Source organism: Grammomys surdaster, unplaced genomic scaffold (genome assembly GCF_004785775.1).
Source record: "Grammomys surdaster isolate TR1022 unplaced genomic scaffold, NIH_TR_1.0 211, whole genome shotgun sequence".
NCBI classification, from domain to species: Eukaryota; Metazoa; Chordata; class Mammalia; order Rodentia; family Muridae; genus Grammomys; species Grammomys surdaster.
Window position 1 is genome coordinate 8,686,234 of NW_021604656.1, and position 19,114 is coordinate 8,705,347.

At 47.5% G+C, this 19,114-nt stretch overlaps 1 protein-coding gene across 1 annotated transcript; it reads right to left on the reverse strand.

Moving 5' to 3' along the window:
- Nucleotides 1-2,637: 2,637 nt before the first annotated feature.
- Nucleotides 2,638-7,822, reverse strand: LOC114624870 (spermatogenesis-associated protein 31D1-like). The gene is made up of 2 exons (XM_028771987.1): nucleotides 7,772-7,822; nucleotides 2,638-5,640 (listed from the first exon to the last, which is right to left on the reverse strand). Exon 2 carries the CDS (start codon nucleotides 5,620-5,622, stop codon nucleotides 2,638-2,640), a length of 2,985 nt encoding a protein of 994 aa, XP_028627820.1. The 5' UTR covers nucleotides 5,623-5,640; nucleotides 7,772-7,822.
- Nucleotides 7,823-19,114: the final 11,292 nt, after the last annotated feature.

Sequence of the window (19,114 nt, forward strand, 5' to 3'; positions counted from 1 at the left end):
ACCTCACACAGTGACTACACAGGTATACACACACACACACACTTCACACAGTGACTACACAGGTCTACACACACACACCTCACACAGTGACTATATATTCAAGTCAGTATTTAAGAACGGAAGCATCATCGTAGCTCTGGGCTCCTTTACAGCTGCAGTTTCTGTCTTTTCTGTGTCTGTGAAGAGCAGATGAAGAGGGATGGATTTTCTGTCAAATGTTACCCTTTCCCACTAGTGTAAGACTGGAGAGCAGGGCCCTCACTATACCCTTCGTGAGGAACAGAGTGATGCCTCTTGTGAACAGGTGACTTTCAATCCTCATGAAGGTAATGAGATCTGAGGGGAATCTTTGCTCCCATCACTGACCCCAGGGTCTTGGCTTCATGCTTCCAGATCAGAGCATCCTACATGCCTGTCTTCATTGTACCAGTAGACGCCCAACTACGAGGCCCTGTGAGCGCGCAAGGGAACAGCAATTTCATGTTCTGGATTTGGTAGGTTTTCCTTACCTGAAACTGAGAGGTGTCTGGAGAGCTGGCTTGGAGGTCTAGTGCTGCAGCTCTTATAGAGATCCCAGCAACTCCAGCTCAACGGGACCTTCTGGCCTAAGTGGGCACCCTCCCCACATAAATAAATACACACATATACACACGAATACAAATTTTAATTTTGAAATAGGAAGGCAGATCTTTGTGAGTTTGAATCCTGCCTGGTCTACTCAGCAAGTTCGAGTGCAAGTGGGCTCATATAGTTAGACAATAATAATATAATTGTTATACATCGCCATTGTCATAAAAATAAATTAAAAATAAAATGAGAGCTTTCAGAACACATCTCTGTTAAAAAAGAAAAACACAAAATGGACACAAGTATACTTATTTGGAAGGTGATCTGTCAGCGTGACCATCTAGCAGAACAAATAGCAGGTCCTACCCTCCAGTCCATGAGCTCTCCAGCCGTGGGCTTTTGGACAGCATTACAGTGCCATGCACGAAATTCCCTCCTGTGGTTCCTGCCTGAAAATCCCATCAGTGTGCACCAGGAGGTACACTTTGCCTGGCAGCTCTGTGTTACAGCATGCCAGAGAGCTCAGCGCTTGCCAGTGAGACCACTGATGTCTGTTATCCTGCAGCAGTCTACATAGCGCCTTCCAGCATCTAAAGAGCTAGCCAGCTGCATGTTTCCCAGGTGCTTTATAGCTGATTTCTCCATGTTCTGTAGCCATGATGTGTGGTGTCTTCAGCACTGGGGTGTTGGCATATAGTTGCTGTGGGTGACCCAAAGCAATGGCATCAGCCTGTGCTGTACTGGAGACCTCTGGAGCAGCTCTAAACAAATCTGCAGGGAGCTGTCCCAAGCCTTATGCATATCCCTGTAGACTCGGCCTTGGTTGGAGAAGCCTCTTTAGGCAATGGACAGCAATCAGTCCACACAGAGACACAGAGCTGAGCAATAGACAAGTGCTCAGCCCTGAATGTCACCAAGGCTCAGGGGACATCAGGGAAGAAAGAGAGAGGAGGTGTTACCTGCACAAGGCCTATACAAGATCAGGTCAGCCACAACCCCACCATAGGTGGGGTAGACAATATCCATGCCCCACCCCATACTGAGGGGCTATTGGCAGTGGGTAATTGCTGGGGAGGAAGAGCCATCTTTTAAGAGATATATTTATGTGTAAGTATGTATGTCTCCATGTCTGTCACTGGTGTGTGAGTGCCCACAGAGGTCAGAAGTCATTTCCCCTGAAGTTGGAGTTACATGTGTCTATAAGCTACCTGCTGTTAGGATGGGAATCAAACTCAGGTTTTCTGGATGAACAACAAATACTTTTAGCCACCAAGAGATCTCTCTCTCTCTCTCTCTCTCTCTCTCTCTCTCTCTCTCGTTTGTTTGGTTTTTCAAGACAGGGTTTCTCTGTGTAGCCCTGGCTGTCCTGGAACTCACTCTGTAGACCAGCCTCGAACTCTTGAACTCAGAAATCCACCTGCCTCTGCCTCCCAAGTGCTGGGATTAAAGGCGTGTGCCACCACCGCCCAGCTAAGGCATCTCTTTCTGAAGATGCAGCCACTAGTAGGTTCTGCAAGCTCCAGAGGATTCTCTACTCCCTCCCATACATGGGTAGCACTCACTCACCCTAGTGGGTTGTACATAAAAGACATGAAGTTGGGAGGAGCTGTGTGTTGGGGGAGACACTGGGGGAGGATGTTGGAATAGATACATTATAGTTCCATTATATACATGTATGAAATTCCCAAAATAAAACAGTGTTTCAGAAACCAGTGAAATCAAAGGCTGCAGAACTACGCTGGGAAGGCCATTGTCAAGCTCCCTCTCAAGGGAGTAGACGTTAACGGATCCCTTCTCACTAAGCATCTTCTGAAAAGTTTCACAACCCAAGCCCACAGCTCAAGACACAGAGCACTCCAAACTATCAGAAGAAACATTTATTCTTGGTTTTGTTAAATAGATTATTCTCATCACAGGGTGTATGGGCTCTGAAAATACTCTTAAAGAAAACTTTAGACAAAGACTAGATTCCACCGTGGAAGCTTTTTCCTTTACCCTTCCGACAGAAGGTTCAGGTGAAAGGTCACTGAGCCTGCGGCAGAGGAGAAGCGGGAGGCATATGACATACCTTCATGCCAGTGGAGCTTGAACAGAACTGAGGCTCTCTGGAGCTGAGGAAGAGTGCTCAAAAGATACATGTTGATGATTCTGTCCAAGACTCAGCATATGACCTGGCCTAGGGGTGACGGCTGTCTGGGGACAGAAGCAGCTACTTGCTGCTTCTCCATGATGGGCATCAGCCGCTCCAAGGTTGGGAGGTTGTCCCTTGAGCTCTGGCTGAGCAGGCAGGGTCTTCTGGCTCCACTCCAAGAACCCAGATTTCTGCCCATACAACAGCTTATCTTCCAGGAGTTTCCCAAGGGACGCCATGAGCTCGTGGGCTTCCGGAGGCCCGCAGCTCATAAACAGAGCCGTGTCTTTCTCCGATCTGTGTCTTGTGCTGTCTTTACTGGAATAAACCCACTGAAAAAGTTGTCCTATCTTTTTTCTGAAGTAACCGTCAGGGGGATGTTCCTTCTTGGCTGATTTCTCCTTAATAGGTTGGCTCTTCTTTCCTGCTTTGGATGACTCTAATTCCTGAGGGTCGCTTCTACCGTTTTCTTTCCTGGATACTGGCAACGCCAGCCTCTTCTCAGCTGATGTGAAATTTTTTAAGATACGTTTGAAGATCCTGGGCTCCTGCCATGAATCCACACTGATTCCTGTGCTATACGTGTCGCTTTGCACACCCCTGAAAATGGAGACGTCTGCACTAGACATGCTGTTGGAAGAAGAGGGCGAGTAGCCGGAGAAGCTTTCTGAGGATGACTCGCTCTCCCAGCCTTCAGCTTCAGACTGACTTTGTGGCTGATACTCCAGCTTTGAGCTTAGTTTCTTAAACAGTTGTTTCTTAAAGTCCAATACTGTCGGCTCTTCAGGAACTGACCTCCTTGATGGGTTCTGCCCTGTGGCCACTGTAGAGCTTGACCTATACTCAGGTTCGTTTTTCTCTGTGGAGCTTTCTGACTCGATGCTAGAATCAGTCCCTGACAGAACAACACTTACCTCCCGGGCCTTGAGTATCTCTTTGAGCATGTTGGGTGCCATCATGTATTTTGGATGCTTTTCTACACTCTGTTTGCTTATATCGGTTACTAGTTCAGAAGAACTTGCTATTTCATTCTCTGTTTCAGACCTAGCCACTTCTTCCTTTATGGGCTGCTCTTGTCTGGGTCTGCTTTGTAGTATGGCCTCATTCTGACTTAGGTCCGGGTTGCTGGGCCTGTCATCAACTGTCGGGACCGAATCTGTAACCTCAGAGGCAGGCTTAGAGACTGATGGTCTCAGGGACCCCTCTCCTTCACTATCTACACATGAGAAGGTGAGAGAGTAATCTGTGGTGGGGGCTGAGTCTGTGGTTTCTAATTTGTCTCCATGGAGAAGGTCGGAGCTTCCCCTGAGGGGACTGAGAAAGTTACTTTTCAAATCCAGCCCAGGAATACTGTTTAACCATAAGGGGAGATTAGACTGAGAAAGGGGCCATGTTTTTGCTTCTCTCAAAATATAGAATTTTATGGATTCAAGAACCTTGATGGGGAGGCCCCATTGCTGACTCACCCGGAACCTTATCAGATGGGCTTCCAGCATCTTCTGGGTCTTGTGATCAAGAAAAGGTATTTCTGGAATAGCAGTATTGCAGTGGATCTTCCCCAGGAGTGAGCTCCAGAGAGATGCATCTTCAGCGAGCCACGAACAACACACCTCGATTGGAATCCGGCCCATTGTGATCTGCCAGTACTTTCTGCTCATGTGTAACCTCAGAATGCTTCTCGTGTGTCTCTGGTCCAAGTTCTTCCTTGAGATGCTGAACTGTCCATTTTCCAAGCCAGTCCTTGAGTGACATGCCCATCCCCTCTCTGTCTCAGGGATAGCCTTCAAACCATTCAGTATATAACATCCTGAGAGCATTTGTGGGTTGTCTAATGGGCATTTCCCTAGGATTTGGCCAAGGTTCTTGGCTACATCCTTTCTTAGCTGTGGCTTCATGGGGACCTTCTCACAATAACTTTCCGAGTGACTTAGTCCAGTCCTGGGGTCGGCGCAGATGCTGCCCCAGTGTATACAGCATTGAGGCTTAACGTATTTGTAGCAGTGGGAAGATGCTCCTGTTGGTTTGAACTGAGTGTCCATCATTTCTGGCACTCCTGTCCTATTGCACGGCGCGAAGCACCAGGGAGAGATTAGGTTATTTGTTCCATAGGGTTCCAGGTTGTTCTGATGTTCACTGCTCAAATGAAAAAGGCCAGACCCGGGGATGGAAACATAGCTCTGTGAAGGTTGGCTGCCCAAGGGAAAGGTGGGAACTGGAAGACCAAAGGCACTTTCATATCGCTGGCATTCAGGGGTCAAACTCCACAAACGATTTTGAGGATTCTGCAGCAAGTGGTATTGCAAATGTTCTTTCCCGTTTAAGACGTCCGAGACGGTCCTGGTCTGTGGTATCTGGAGAGCACTTCCACAGGGTAAAGATGGCAATGCCATGGTGGACAGTGGAGATTGCATGTGGGCCTGAGACTTTCCCTCAGTAAGAGTCTGTGGCTGGGGACCTACCTTAGGGAAAGGTTGAGGATGGACGAGGGTGAGAGGCAAGGCATGGGGCTGGGGAAGGGCTGGAAGGCCATGACTACTCAGGACTGGAGCTGTCGCAGCTCTACAGACCCCATTGAACAACACAAAGCAAGGCTCTGGCGAGTAGCTGCTCACGGGGACCAGGAGAGTAGCCACGATGGACTCGCTGTGCAGAGACGGGAGACCCCAGAAGAGCTGGCTGTATTTCTGGCCCAGGTCTCCCTCTGGAATCTTCACGCACAGGAGCTGGTCGGAAGCCCCAGATTGCTTTCGTTTCCCTTTCAGCTTTAAGTTGATTTTCGGGACCTGGGTGTCCAGATTAGTGACAGTCAAACCTGCCAAGTTCCACGGGGCTGTGAGTTGGCATTCTGACCTCCTGGCATCTGGAGAAGTATCATCCCTCTTTTTTGCCTCTTCCAGAGTCTGGAGAGCCATCTTCTTTTTCATTTGTCTCTTCAAGAGTTCCTGTATGTGAAGAACAAGGGAGGAAACTGGGTCTGCTCCTCCTTACAAGGCATCACGCACCCCCCCCCCCACACACACACAGGGAAGCTTTCTCTCGCCAAGAACCAGTGCAGAAATCTCATGAGGCGAAGCGTGCATTCTGCCGAGGACTGCGGAACTGCTGCATTTGAACAGCAATAAAGGATGATCTACCTACTGAAGACACAGTGGCTGGATGGATCACAGGATCATCTTTTCTAGTGTAAAGTATTCTCAGGGATACTGGGGGTGTTGCTGTTGGGGTAGGGAAGGGTCACTCGGAAGGGTCCTAGTGTTAGAGAGCTACCCAGTAAGAATGAAAGCAGTGTCCCACAGGGGGGTGCCCTGGTTAGGTGACAGGATGGAGGGGAGGGTGGGAAAAGGCCCAGGTAGAGGGTTCTGAAGAGGGACATTGAGAACAGTCATAAGAACTACAGAACCCAAAGGGACCAGAGATGGGGCAGTATGTGCTGTCAATGCCAGGCATAGTAGGTGGCTGACCTCAGCAGGACACAGTGCTTACTGTAAGTAGCTGCTGTCACGATGCCCACACATGAAGCTTCAAAGCCCTTGTAAGGACCAATACAAAGAACAGATGGCCATGTGGCCGACCTCAGCTAGGATCACCTGTGGGCTATATAATATAATTATATATATATATATTTAAGATTTATTTATTTCATTTATATGAGTACACTGTAGCTGTCTTCAGACACACCAGAAGAGGGCATCAGATCCCATTACAGATGGTTGTGAGCCACCATGTGGTTGCTGGGAATTGAACTCAGGACCTCTGGAAGAGCAGTCAGTGCTTTTAACCACTGAGTCATCTCTCCAGCCCTTGCCCTGGTCCTTTTTAACAACTGCTTCACACTGATTTCTGTATCAGCCATTTCTCTGTTGCTGTGATAAAACACCATGACCAAAGCAACTTGGAAGAAAGGATGCATTTGGGTTTACAGTTCCAGAGGATTAAGAGTTTACTGTGCCAAGAATCCAGGCAGCAGACCAATAGATATGGTGGCAGGAACAGTGGAGATCCCACATCCCAAGCCTCAAGCAGGAAGCAGGGGGAGCAAACTTAAAATGGTGTGAGTCTTTAAGCCCTCCCAGTCTGTCCCCGGCGACATGCTTTCCCTTCAACAAGGCTACACTTCTGGAGCCTCACCCAAAGCAGCGCCACCAACTGGAGACCAAGCATTCAAATGCCTGAGACTATGGGGACAGCTCACTCAAACCACCACACTCTTGGAGAAGTACCCCAGGAGTGACTCTGTAAGCCATTTCTGAGAGAGCTGTCTCCTGAGAGGAACTGTGTCTAGCAAATGATGTCATTGGACCGTGGACCTGGGATCTCGGGAGGGGGCTCCTTGAGGGGCTCAGGTGTAATGGAGGGGGTGGTATTGGCTTTAATGTTACCCATTGTTGTTCTGTTGGTTCTGCCCTGTACTAAGAACGAAAGAATAAGGGAGTAGCAACTTTTCCTGCTTCTCTTGAGCTTACTAATATCCAAGAACACTGACTTCAAATAAGTTTCTCGTCCTAACTTTGAAAGAAAATTTTCACTTGTTCTTTGGGAAACTAAAGGAGGAGTTTGTGACATCATAATGGATATGCCCAGCCCCAAGTGCTCTACTCCAGGCATTGACCCAGGCCGGCAGCCGCAGCTCAGCACCTCAGAAAGCTCTGCATCTTACAGACAAAGCTGAGACTCCAGGTTTTGCTCAGAGGGCCTCAGGGGCCTTTCCTGCAGCCCAGTTAAGGGAAAGCCTGGTGAAGGAGGTTGAGAGGTGGAACAGGGGAGACTAAATGTAAGGAGACACTACCCTTCACAGAACCCACCATCTGGAACTAAGCCAATGGGACCAAGAACCAGTGCTCGGCCCTAGATCATGGAATTTTCAATTATACCCAGAGAGGTGACTGTGGGCCCAGATGAAAACCTTGGTCCTCCTTGAATCCGCACCGTGCCAGATCTCATGCCCTAGGGAAGCAGTGTTCTCTTCTCTTCTCAGCATCCCCCTTCAGATATCTCTGTGAGACAGCCAAACTCTAAACTCACCCAACTGTATCAACCAAGACTCCTCCAGGGAGCTCACCGTGACTGCCTCACCTTTCTGAGGCCCTGCCGTTTCCACAGTGATAAAAATGAAGTCAGTATCAGATGCGACAGGCACAGGAGAACCAGCTCCTGCACTCAGGAAGGTAGAGTGGGCCAGTGTCCAAGAGCATTGAGCCAGAGCTCAACCACGATTCCGTACTGCTACTCAGAATGGAGAGAACCTTCCGCGCAGTGTGACTCACACAGCTGCCTTGAGATCTGAGGTGGTGTGGGCCTCACTCTGAGCGGCAGTGCTGCATCACAGAGCAAGGAAGGTCATAGAGGGTTTGTGAGGGTGGGGAGGAGCGTGAGCCTCAACATCCACCCCCACCTCCAAGTCCCAGCAGAGCCCTCCGCCTGAGCCTGCTGCTCCATTCCCAGCCTGCTTCCCTGTGTGTTCCCTCTCTGGCCAGGGCCACAGTGTCTGTGTGCGTGTGTGTGTCTCTGTGTGTGTGTGTTTGTGTGTATCTGTGTATCTGTGCGCATGTGTGTATCTGTGTGTGTCTGTGTGTGTCTGTGTGTGTATCTATATATGTGCGTATATGCATGTGTGTGTCTGTGTGTGATACTGTGTGTCTGTGTGTGTCTCTGTGTGTATCTATATATGTGTGTATATGCATGTGTGTGTCTGTGTGTGATACTGTGTGTCTGTGTGTGTCTCTGTGTGTATCTATATATGTGCGTATGTGCATGTGTGTGTCTGTGTGTAACTGTGTGTGTCTGTAGCTGTGTGTCTGTGTGAGTGTGTTTGTGTGTGTGTCTGTGTATGTGCATGTGTGTCTGTGTGTATCTGTGCATGTGTGCAAGTGTGTGTATATCTGTGTGTCTCTGTATGTGTATCTGTGTGTTTGTGTGTTTATGTGAATGTGTTTGTATGTATCTGAGTGTGTCTGTGGGTTTGTGTGAGTCTGTGTTGTGTGTGAGAGAGTATGGTTGTATGTGTGAGAGTGTGTTTGTATGTATCTGTGTGTGTGTGTGTGTGTGTGTGGGTGGGTGGCTTCACCTCAGTCTCCCCAGCAGCCTACCTGGAATTCTTGCTTTTGGCGGGATTTTCAGTCTCTGGCACAAATGTCTTCCAGAACATGTCACCTATGCAATGGCTTCTTTTCACTCAGATTAGGAAGAAAACTTCCTTTATACTTTTACAAATGTTGATGAGAACATTTTCAAGTTCCTGACAGTACTTTCACATCTTTAGTCAGGGACAGACTCAAATCATCGAACTCATATAAAATATGGACTATACTAAATGAATACAATTGCATCTTCAGGCACTCTTTGGTCTAATTTTATTCCATTTCTTTTTTTGAAATTAGTGAAATTTCAAGTGGAATGAGAGTAAGATACATGCACACTCACATACAGAGACACACACATGCACACATAGACACAGACACACACAGAGGCATAGGGACACACAGACACACACAGATACACAGAGACACACGCAGACACACACACACATAATCACAGGCACAGAGACACAGACACATATGATACAGAGACACACACAGAACCACACTCACACACAGAGACACACACACAGGCACAGAGACACCAACACAGAGACACAGAACCACACTCACATACAGAGACACACATGGACACACACACACAGACACAGGCACAGGCACAGAGACACACACAGAACCACACTCACACACACAGTCACAGAGACACAGACACACACACACACACACACAGGCACAGAAACACAGACACAGAGACACACATTCACACAAAGACACAGGCACAGAAATACAGACACAGACACACACACACACAGACACAGGCACAGAGACACAGACACACACAGACATACACCCACACACACAAACACAGGCACAGAGACACAGATACACACAGACACAGAGACACAAAGACACACACACACACACGCACAGATACACACAGACACACACACATAGGCACAAAGACATGTACACACACAGAGAGACACATACAGACACATACACAGACACAGATACAGACATGTACACACACACATAGATACATACAGACATACAGACAAATGCACAGACACACATACAGACATGTACACACAGACACACACAGTCACACACACAGACACACAGACACACATGCACAGACACACAGACACACACACAGAGACACATACAGACACATACAGACATGTATACACACACACACACACAAGCTTACTCTCACAAATCAGTGTATCATAATTGTGTGAGAAGAGTCTGTCTTCCTTCATTTCTCCCACATACATCATTAATTTGAACCCGATTTCTCCACGTATAGACCATTCCTGGCCATGTCAGTGATTGCATAGGCTGTCCATGATCCCCTCATGGGGCTGATCGACAATACACCCTTAGGGTAAGTCCCCAAGTCCTTGGTGACAGAGCGGGACTCAGGATTGTCAAAGCCAGGGAAGAACCTGGGTTTTCTCTCATGACTCTTTCTAAATTATACTTGCTGCAATCGCCTGGTAATGTTCCCCACACTGAAGAGTCTGTCACATGTTATCCAAGTAGCATTTCTTCTCGGTGTTAAAGGAGCCCAAGATTGAATAGCCTCCCCACCCCCATCCCTGATCTAGGCGTTCGTGCTCCAGTCTGTCTGCTGGTGTCTCACACCTCCCTTAAACTCTACAGCCATCCCTTCACTCTACAGCGCGTGCCGCTTACTAGCTCTCCTGTGAGGGGATAGACTTCAAGCCAGGCAGAACCCACCAGTTAAGCACACACGTCTTGTCCAGAGGGCGAGCTCCATTCCCTTGGCTTGCAACCTTGACCAAGTCTTCATGTAGAGCCTAGGAAGGAGATATAGATCCTTGGAGTTCACAGGCTCTGGGGGTAGAGGGCTCTCAGCTAGGTTGAAGAATTGTGTTCCACAGAAGTCAAAGCTTCAAGCGTGAAGAAAAAAGCGCAACCCCTCAACAGCTGCAAACCGCCCAAGCAACCCAAGGGGCGGATCTGGGGCTGTAGGTGAGCACTGTATGGACACTGTTGCCTAGCTAGGCTCCCTGCCCATGTCTCCAGTTTTCTCTTAGGAACTAACCAGTCCTTTGGCACAGATGACCAAACAATGCTGTTACCTTTGAAAATGGCATCGCTGGTCACGTATGTTCATGTACAGACTTGTGCGGAGTGTTCAAACCCACGTGAAGTTTCATTAAAAGTTCTTTTTCTCCAATTATAATTTGGTTTGTTTTCAGTATCTCCCAGAAGCTCCTCCAAAGCTAAAAGGAATAAGAGAGTAAGGACCGAGTTCTTTTCTTATAGATTTGCAACAACAACAAAAAAACTTTATTAAGATGTAACTGGACACTTCGTGGACACATTGTGCTTTGCCAGCAATAACCCGCATTAACCTCGAATGATAGACCATTCTAGTACTTAATTCTTCTCCACTGACTGTAGCTATTTCTAACATAATTGCTACCCAACTCTAGAGCATCCTACCGGAGCCCGTGGTCTCCAAAGTGTCTTCCAATATTCTCAGTGGGCTGGCTCTCTCAGCAGCCCAGTCAATAAGAAGGGCAGGAACTGGAGCGTCTTCTCAATGAACGAACGCGAGCTCAGAGAGGCTAAGGAAAGTCGCTAGGTGGCACCTAGAGACCTCACAAATTCTTACGTTCTCAATCATTTGAAATGTCTGGGTTTTTAAAAAATAATTTATTTTTTATTTCATGTGCATTGGTGTCTTCTGTGCATGTATGTCTGTGTCAGGGTGTTGGACCCTGGAGTTACAGACAGTTGTGAACTGCCATGTGTGTGTGGGAATTGAATTTGGGTCCTTTGAAAGAACAGTCAATGCTCTTAACCTCTGACCCATCTCTTCAGCCCCCCACCCCCAGGTCCTAGTCTTAAAATGAAAGAAGTTTCACAGCTGAAAATATGACTGTTTTGTTTGTTTTGCAAGTCTTTTTGAAAATTCACTTCGTATCCCAATTACTAGCCCCTTCCTAGACCCCTTCCTAAGTCCCTCCCCCTTCCCTTCTCCTCCGAGAGAGTGGGCCCCCCACCCGGGCATTCCCCACCCTGGCACATCAAGTCTCTGCAGGGTTAGGTGCTTCTTCTCCCTCTGAGGGCAGACAAGACAGCCGAGTTAGGGGAACAAATTCCACAGACAGGCAACAGTTTCAGGGACAGTCCCACTCCAGTTGTTCTGGATCTACATGAAGACCAAGCTGCACGTCTGCTACATATGTGCGGGAGGCTTAGGTCCAGCCTGTGCATGCTCTTTGCCTGGTAGCTCAGTCTCTGAGAGCCCCCAAGGGTCTAGGTTAGTTGATTCTGTTGGTCTTTCTGTGGAGTCCCCTTCAGGGCCCTCAATCCTTCCCCCAACTCCTCTGTAAGTGTCTCAAAGCTCCATCCAATGCTTGGCTGTGGTTCTCTGCATCTGTCTGAGAATATGACTTTAATGTAAAATATTGGCTAATTTGGGAAGCAGAGTTGTTTTGTATGTTCGAGCATCTGCTGTGTTCAGAAACGGTCACCTCTGTTTTTAGCCCCGGCATCTTCTCTGCACTCCTGTGTTGAGGCCTGCGAGGCACACATATCAGCTGTCAGCTGATGACAGTTTCAAATGCCTTCTCTCCTGGGAGCACAGTCCGTTTAAGACTTGGGTGTGTTCAGAGCAGGACATTTTAGGACCTCACAGAGAGCAGGGGAGTGCCCTGTCACCTCCCATAGCCTCTCCCTCATGACCTACATTGCCACATAGAAGTCTCCTCCCAAATTTCTCCAGACACTTGCTCATATGTCTTCAGAAAGAAGCATTTCCCCAACACGTGACTAGAGGACACACACACTACTTTGTGATTCTTAGATACCGTGTTCTTGGTTTGGGATTCTCAGATATGCTTGGACTCCTAAGAACCTTGCTCAGTGTTCCCTCCCTCTCAGCCTATCCTGTGACCCTGGGTCAGGTCAAGTGGAAGCCATGATGTATAGACAGAGAAGCACATCCTCTCTCTCTCTCTCTCTCTCTCTCTCTCTCTCTCTCTCTCTCTCACTCACACACACACACACACACACACACACACACACACACACACACAAATGTGAATGGGTATTTTGCTTGCATGTATGTCTGTGTAACATGTGTATAGCTGGTGCTGAAAGGGGCCAGAAGATTACCTGGAAATGGACTTCTGGGAACGTAGTAAGCACTCTTAATTCTTGATACACCTCTCCAGCTCCTAGAAGGTTCTTTTTTCATATGTAGAGCATGCAAATCTGGGTGTGATGAGTTGACAAGACTCTAATTTCTGTAACAACAGTACCTTTGGCTCTCTCTCTCTCTCTCTCTCTCTCTTTGGTCACGGACACTATACAGCATCTACTGGGCCTCGGATTTGTTCTAAAAGGGTCTTCACTGTGTTTTAAGTCACTAACTTAGCTAACTGTCTTGGCTCAGGAGAAGCATCCTCTGGGAGGGTGTGGCCATAGAGCATGTGGTAGAGCAAGCGCGTGCCATGCTTCTGCTGTAAGTAATATGCCTCTTGCCTTCTAAACAGAGAGTCTTGCAATAAGATCAGAGTACACTAAAACATTTTGAATGGCTATTGTGTCAACATCAATAAAGACTGTTCATAGAAAAAACCTGCAATGGCCGGGCAGTGGTGGCGCACGCCTTTAATCCCAGCACTTGGGAGGCAGAGGCAGGTGGATTTCTGAGTTTGAGGCCAGCCTGGTCTACAGAGTGAGTTCCAGGGCCACACAGAGAAACCCTGTCTCGAAAAAACAAACAAACAAACAAACAAACAAACACAAAAAAAAGAAAAAAAAAGGAAAGAAAAGAAAAAACCTGCAGGCTTTGTATGAGTTACAAAGTCTTTGTACACTAACCCCTCCTGTCAAGGCTCAGAGATCTATTTGGAACAGGGAGAGGAAAGACTGTAAAGAGCAAGAGGTGAGGGACACCCCGAGAAAGGAGTGCCTTCCAGATGCAACAGGATGGATGTACACATGGGCTCTTGAGACTGTGATACCATGCAGGAGATCTGCCCAGGTTCCAATAGCACAAACGTCCCAGCACAGCAGAGACGGTGGCTGTAGGCAAGCCTGTAGGACATTTTCTTAATAAGCGCTGCCTGTGGGAGGCTCCAGTGCATTGTGGGAGTTACCACCCTGGGCTGCTGATCCTGGGCTCTATAAGAAAGCAGGCTGAGGAAGCTGTGAGGGGCAAGGCAGCAGGCAGCATCCTCCACGGCTTCTGTCAGCTCCTGCCTCCTCCAGGCTCCTGACCTAGCCTTCCTCAACTGACTTGATTCAGGACATGTAACCCTAATAAATATTTCCTCTCAAAGTTGTTTTTGGGTTATGGTGTTTTATCACAGCCATAGTAGCCCTAGCTAAGATAGAAACTGGTAGTAAGTTTGTGGGATATTGCTGACATGGACCTGACCATATTGTTTCGGGGGAGGATTTTAGAAGGACTTAGGAACTCTGTGCTAGGAAAGCCGTGGGTTTTCAAGACTTGGTTAGTTGTTGTATGAACCTGGAAGACTAGGGGACAGGGCTGGCAACAGTGCAGCCGAGGGAGAACTGACTTGTGATTTTTCAGAGGGAAGCAAGGCGTCTTGGAAGGGCCATTTGATAGTTGGGATTAAGAATATATAATTTTTGTCAGCTCAGGCTCAAGAATTAGCTGTGATTAGTAAGAGACCAGAACCACTGAAGGGATCCTTTCCGTTACTGGGACAACTGATACTGGTTTGTTAAGAAACTGGTGATGACTGTGCAGCTGGGCCTTCACGTGGGACTCCTAAATTGGGAGCAGGGGCTGTCTCCGACTATACTGCCTGCCTTTGGATCCCTTCTCCTAACTGGGCTGCCTGGTCTAGCCTCAGAAGAAGATACACCTAGTCTTACTTACTACAACTTAATATGCCAAGGCTAGCTGATATCCATGGGAGGCCTCCCTCCCTTTTTCTGAGGGGAAGAGGAGCTGAGGGGAAGGGAGGACTGGAGGGGGAAGCTGTGATCTGAATGTAAATAAGTAACTTAATGAATAATAAAAAAAGGAGAGACTGAATTTTTAGAGAGATTTTGGAGTTTTACAGACTTTACATTTTTCAAGGACATTGAACTTCTAAATTGCTTAAATTCACAAAGACTGTAACATTTTAAAAGGATTTTTAAGGCCGTAACATGTTTTATAATATGATATTGATATTAACGAGAACAAATGAGAAAGAAAAAGGTTGTAGTTGAAAGCTAATGTGTTGTATGTCAATCTGACATAAAACTGTCTACTTGACACAAACCATAGCCCCCCGAGAAGTGGGAACCTCAGTTGATAAAATGCCTCCTCCATCAGGTTGGGCTATAGGTGAGTCTGTGAAGCGTTTTCTTGATCAATGGTTGGTGTGTGGGAGGGACCAGCCCCGTGGGTGGTTCTGCCCCTGGACAGGTGTCCTGGGTTGTACAAAAAGGGAGACTAGCAAGCTGTGGACGGACTCCTCAGTTCCTCCAGGTTCCTGTCTTGAGCCCCATGATTTTGGTCAGCGTTTTTTATCACAGCAAACAAGATGCTGAGAACCAGGACGTGGAAATCACAAGGAGCAAGTTTTATATTCTGCGCGGTGAGATCCAGTTTTCCAGCAGCCCTCGTTGGACGCTGCCTTTTCTGCAATGTCTTTTTTTTTTTCCCTCCAATTTTGCCAAAATCCATATAGCTATGGTTGTATGGCTTTGTGTCTGGGTTGCGGTTCTTTCCTGCTCATCTAAGTAAGCTTTCCTGCCTGGGCTGATGGTTTTATGATGATGGATCTGCAATGTAACTTGAAATCAGGTGTGGTGCTATGCCAGTACTCTTTCATCAGGATTTCTATGCTATTTGGGACTTTATTTGACAATATTAGTTTTAAGAGTGTTTTTTCCATCCCACGAATGACAGTCCTGGAGTTTTGTCTGTGAGTGTGTGGTGGTTTGAATAGGTTTGGCCCCTACAGATTCGTGTTTGAATGCTTGGCCCATAGCAAGTGGCCTTATTAGAGTGTGTCACTGTGAGGGTGGGCTTGGAGGTCTCTATGCTCAAGCCCCACCCAGTGTGGATACCAGTTTCCTCCTGGCTGCTTTCAGAAAACAGTCTCTTCCTGCTGCCTTTGGATCAAGATGTAAAACTCATGGCTCCTCTAGCACCATGTCTGTCTGCACGCTGCCATGATGATAATGGACTGAACCTCTGAACCTGTAAGCCAGCCCCAATTAAATGTGTGCCTTTATAAGAGTTGCCTTGGTCATGGTGTCTGTTAACAGCAATGAATCCCAAACTAAGACAGAGTGCATAGGAGTTTTAGACTACTTGGTACAGGTTAGCCGTTTTCACGATATTGACTCTTCCTGCCCATAAGCATGGGAAGTCTTTCCATCTGTGATGGTTTGTAAATGCTAGGCCCAGGGAGTGGCACTATTAGAAGGTGAGGCCACGTTGGAGTGGGTGTGGCCTTGTTGGAGTAGGTGTGTCACTGTGGGTGTGGGCTTTAAGACCCTCATCCTAGCTGCCTGGACATCAGTGTTCTCCTAGCAGCCTTCAGATGAAGATGTAGAACTCTCAGCAACTCCTGCACCATGCCTGCCTGGATGCTGCCATGTTCCCGCCTTGATGCTGCCATGTTCCTACCTTGATGATAATGGACTGAACCTCTGAACCTGTAAGCCAGCCCCAATTAAATGTTGTGCTTTATAAGAGTTGCCTTGGTCATGGTGTCTCTTCACAGGAGTAAAACTCTAACTAAATACACCATCTTTTGTTGTCTTCTAGATTTCTTTCAATATTAATGTTTTTATTGTAGAATTCTTTCCTTTTCCCAGTTAGGTTTATTCCAAGACACACGTTTTGTGGTTATTATGAGAGAGATTGTTTTCTTGATTTCTTTTGCTGTGTTGGTTTGACTGGAGTGGGGAAAGTTGACTCTTGTCACATTCCCAAGACAGCAGTCTAGAAACTTGATTTCATTACTAAGGACATGAATGTCCCAGGACAATTCTGACCTCATGAAGAACTTATTTCTGGGAAGTAGATTCTCAGAATGTACTCATGTACCACTGTGTGTGCATGCCTGCGCATGTGTATGTGCTTCCCCCCCCCCCCAAACTGTTTCAAAGATGTACTAACTTCCCACAGCTTTTGCCTTCCATTAGATAGCTCTATGCTCAAGGGGTAACTTTAGAGTTCAAACAGTCTCTTAAAACACTAGTCACATTTCTCTAAAAGCAGAATTTCCAACATAATGCACTATCATACAGCTTCAAGCACAGGAAGCAGGTTCTGAACTTAACCTTGACAGCCTCCCAAACACTTAAGAAATTACTATTTCAGTTTCATGAGTAGTAGACCTCATGATTTCACAACAACAAATTACGATGAGCTTTGGGACAGGTGAGGTCAGGACAGTTTCTAAGTGTGTCCACTCACAGCCTCACTGACTCAGGTGGCAGAACATGATCCTTTCCTCTCCTGTGCTCATGATCAAGGATCTAAAACACAAGTGTCACCATCTGTGGTGATTTGAATGAGATTTGGCTCCCACAGGCTCATAGATTGGCATGCTTAGTCCCCAGCTGATGAACTATCAGGGAAGGATTGGGAGGTGTGGCCTTGCTGGAGGAGGTGTGTCACTGGGGGTGGGCTTTCAAAAGCCACACCAAGTCCAGGCTCTCTCTTTGCCTATGTATGTAGCTCTTGGCTACTTCTCCAGCACCACGTCTGCCGGCTGCCAGCACGACACTCTTGGCACGCAGCACTGCTAGGTGAGGTGCAATGGGGAAGGCTGTGAGCTCCAACAACAGCCATTTCTCCTTGCAGAATTCAGTATTAGATTCAGAATTAGTTCCTCAGCACCGTGGGACTAAGTACCTGTGCTGGCAAGCAGAGACCAAGCCTCAAAAAGTCACAGGCAAGGGCTTTAGCGGCACAGGCTCAATTGTGCCAAGACAGCCCAAGATGAGGCTTCAGAGATTCTGACATTTGGCAGACAGAGTGTACTACATTGCTGTCACAAACCTCCCCAAGGCAGGTGTTTTTAAAAACAGTTAGAAATATAGTCTGCACGAGTCTGGAAAGTAGACAAACGAGTTGAAGGTATCATAAGCTCATGTTCGCCCAAAGCCTGCTAGAAAGGTCTTTTTGCATGCTTCTTGTAGCGTCTGTCAGCAAGCCCTGGCATTCTGGGCTACTAGCTCATAGCCCCAACATGTCTGTGTAGTCACAGGGTTGTGACCCTGTTCCCTGTGTGCTGTCTTCTGAGAACACCAATTAAGATTAAGGACAGATGCACATCAGTGTTCATCTCCAGACCACTATGCCCAAGGCTATGCTTGTGCTGATTCTGGGCCAAGCCTGTCTCTGGCCCAGGTCACTGCTGCCCTGGAGTCTAATTGGTGCTCACAGCTCAGGTTAGCCTCACAGACCTGTTTCCTGATCACTCACACACAAGAACATACAAGAAAGGCTATTTTTGAGGTATTTCCTGCTGAATCAATCCTAGGAAGTTCTGGGTTATCTTAGGGACCCCACCAACCTTGTGGGTTTTCTTCCAATCCCCTACTCCCCTTTCCTGTTTGAGGGAAAAAAGCCATTCTTATAGTGTAGGGAGGGGGCTGGGAGATGTTCCAGAACAAAGCAGCACAGCAGGCTGGCCTTCTGAAATGCACAAAGGAGTATTTTTAACCACAGTGGCCTGGCCTGTTCAGAGCTTCCTGATTGGGACAGTGAGTTTTAAACTGAGGGCATATGAAGCAAGAGATTTGCCATCGTGTGAGGCTACAGACACATTTGATAGCCTAGTCCAAGTGTGACTTAAGGGTGCCAGCAAGTGACTTGTACAGGGCTCCAGGGTTTGTGTGGATATGAGAGAGACTTCCTGGCTCGTGCTGAGGCTGGAATGACCGATTGTTAGGAATGCTAGCTGAACCCTTCTACTCTCAGGGCAAGAACACTGACACAGCTGTTGGTTTCCTATCCCCAGTAGATATGGCCGAGTGCAAATACACCCAGACTCACACTGGTCTCTGTCCTTTTAGGGTTCTGCCTTCTTCCAGCCCTCTCTCTGTGCACGCGCAGGGTTGATGCTTCCAGATGCTGTTTTCTTTAATTATATGTATTTTAAGGCAAGGTCTTGTTGCTCACCCCCAGTCCCCACTCCCGAGTTTGCTCTTGACTGTTTAGCTATAGGTGTAGGCTTGCCCCTTGTCTGGAGGAATGTAGCTGTGCTGAGGAGTCCCTTGCACAGCCCAGTCTGTCACACTGCCTTTCCTAAGCCTGTCTTCTCAGGGCTTAGCTTTCCTTTACATCTCTTCTCTGTGTAGTCCTGGAACCTCGCTCTGTAGACCAGGCTGACCTCTTCAGAGACCTCTT

What these genes read in the sequence shown, in the direction of transcription:
- LOC114624870 (XM_028771987.1), bottom strand. Translation starts at nt 5,622, where the DNA reads ATGAAAAAGAAGATGGCTCTCCAGACTCTGGAAGAGGCAAAAAAGAGG.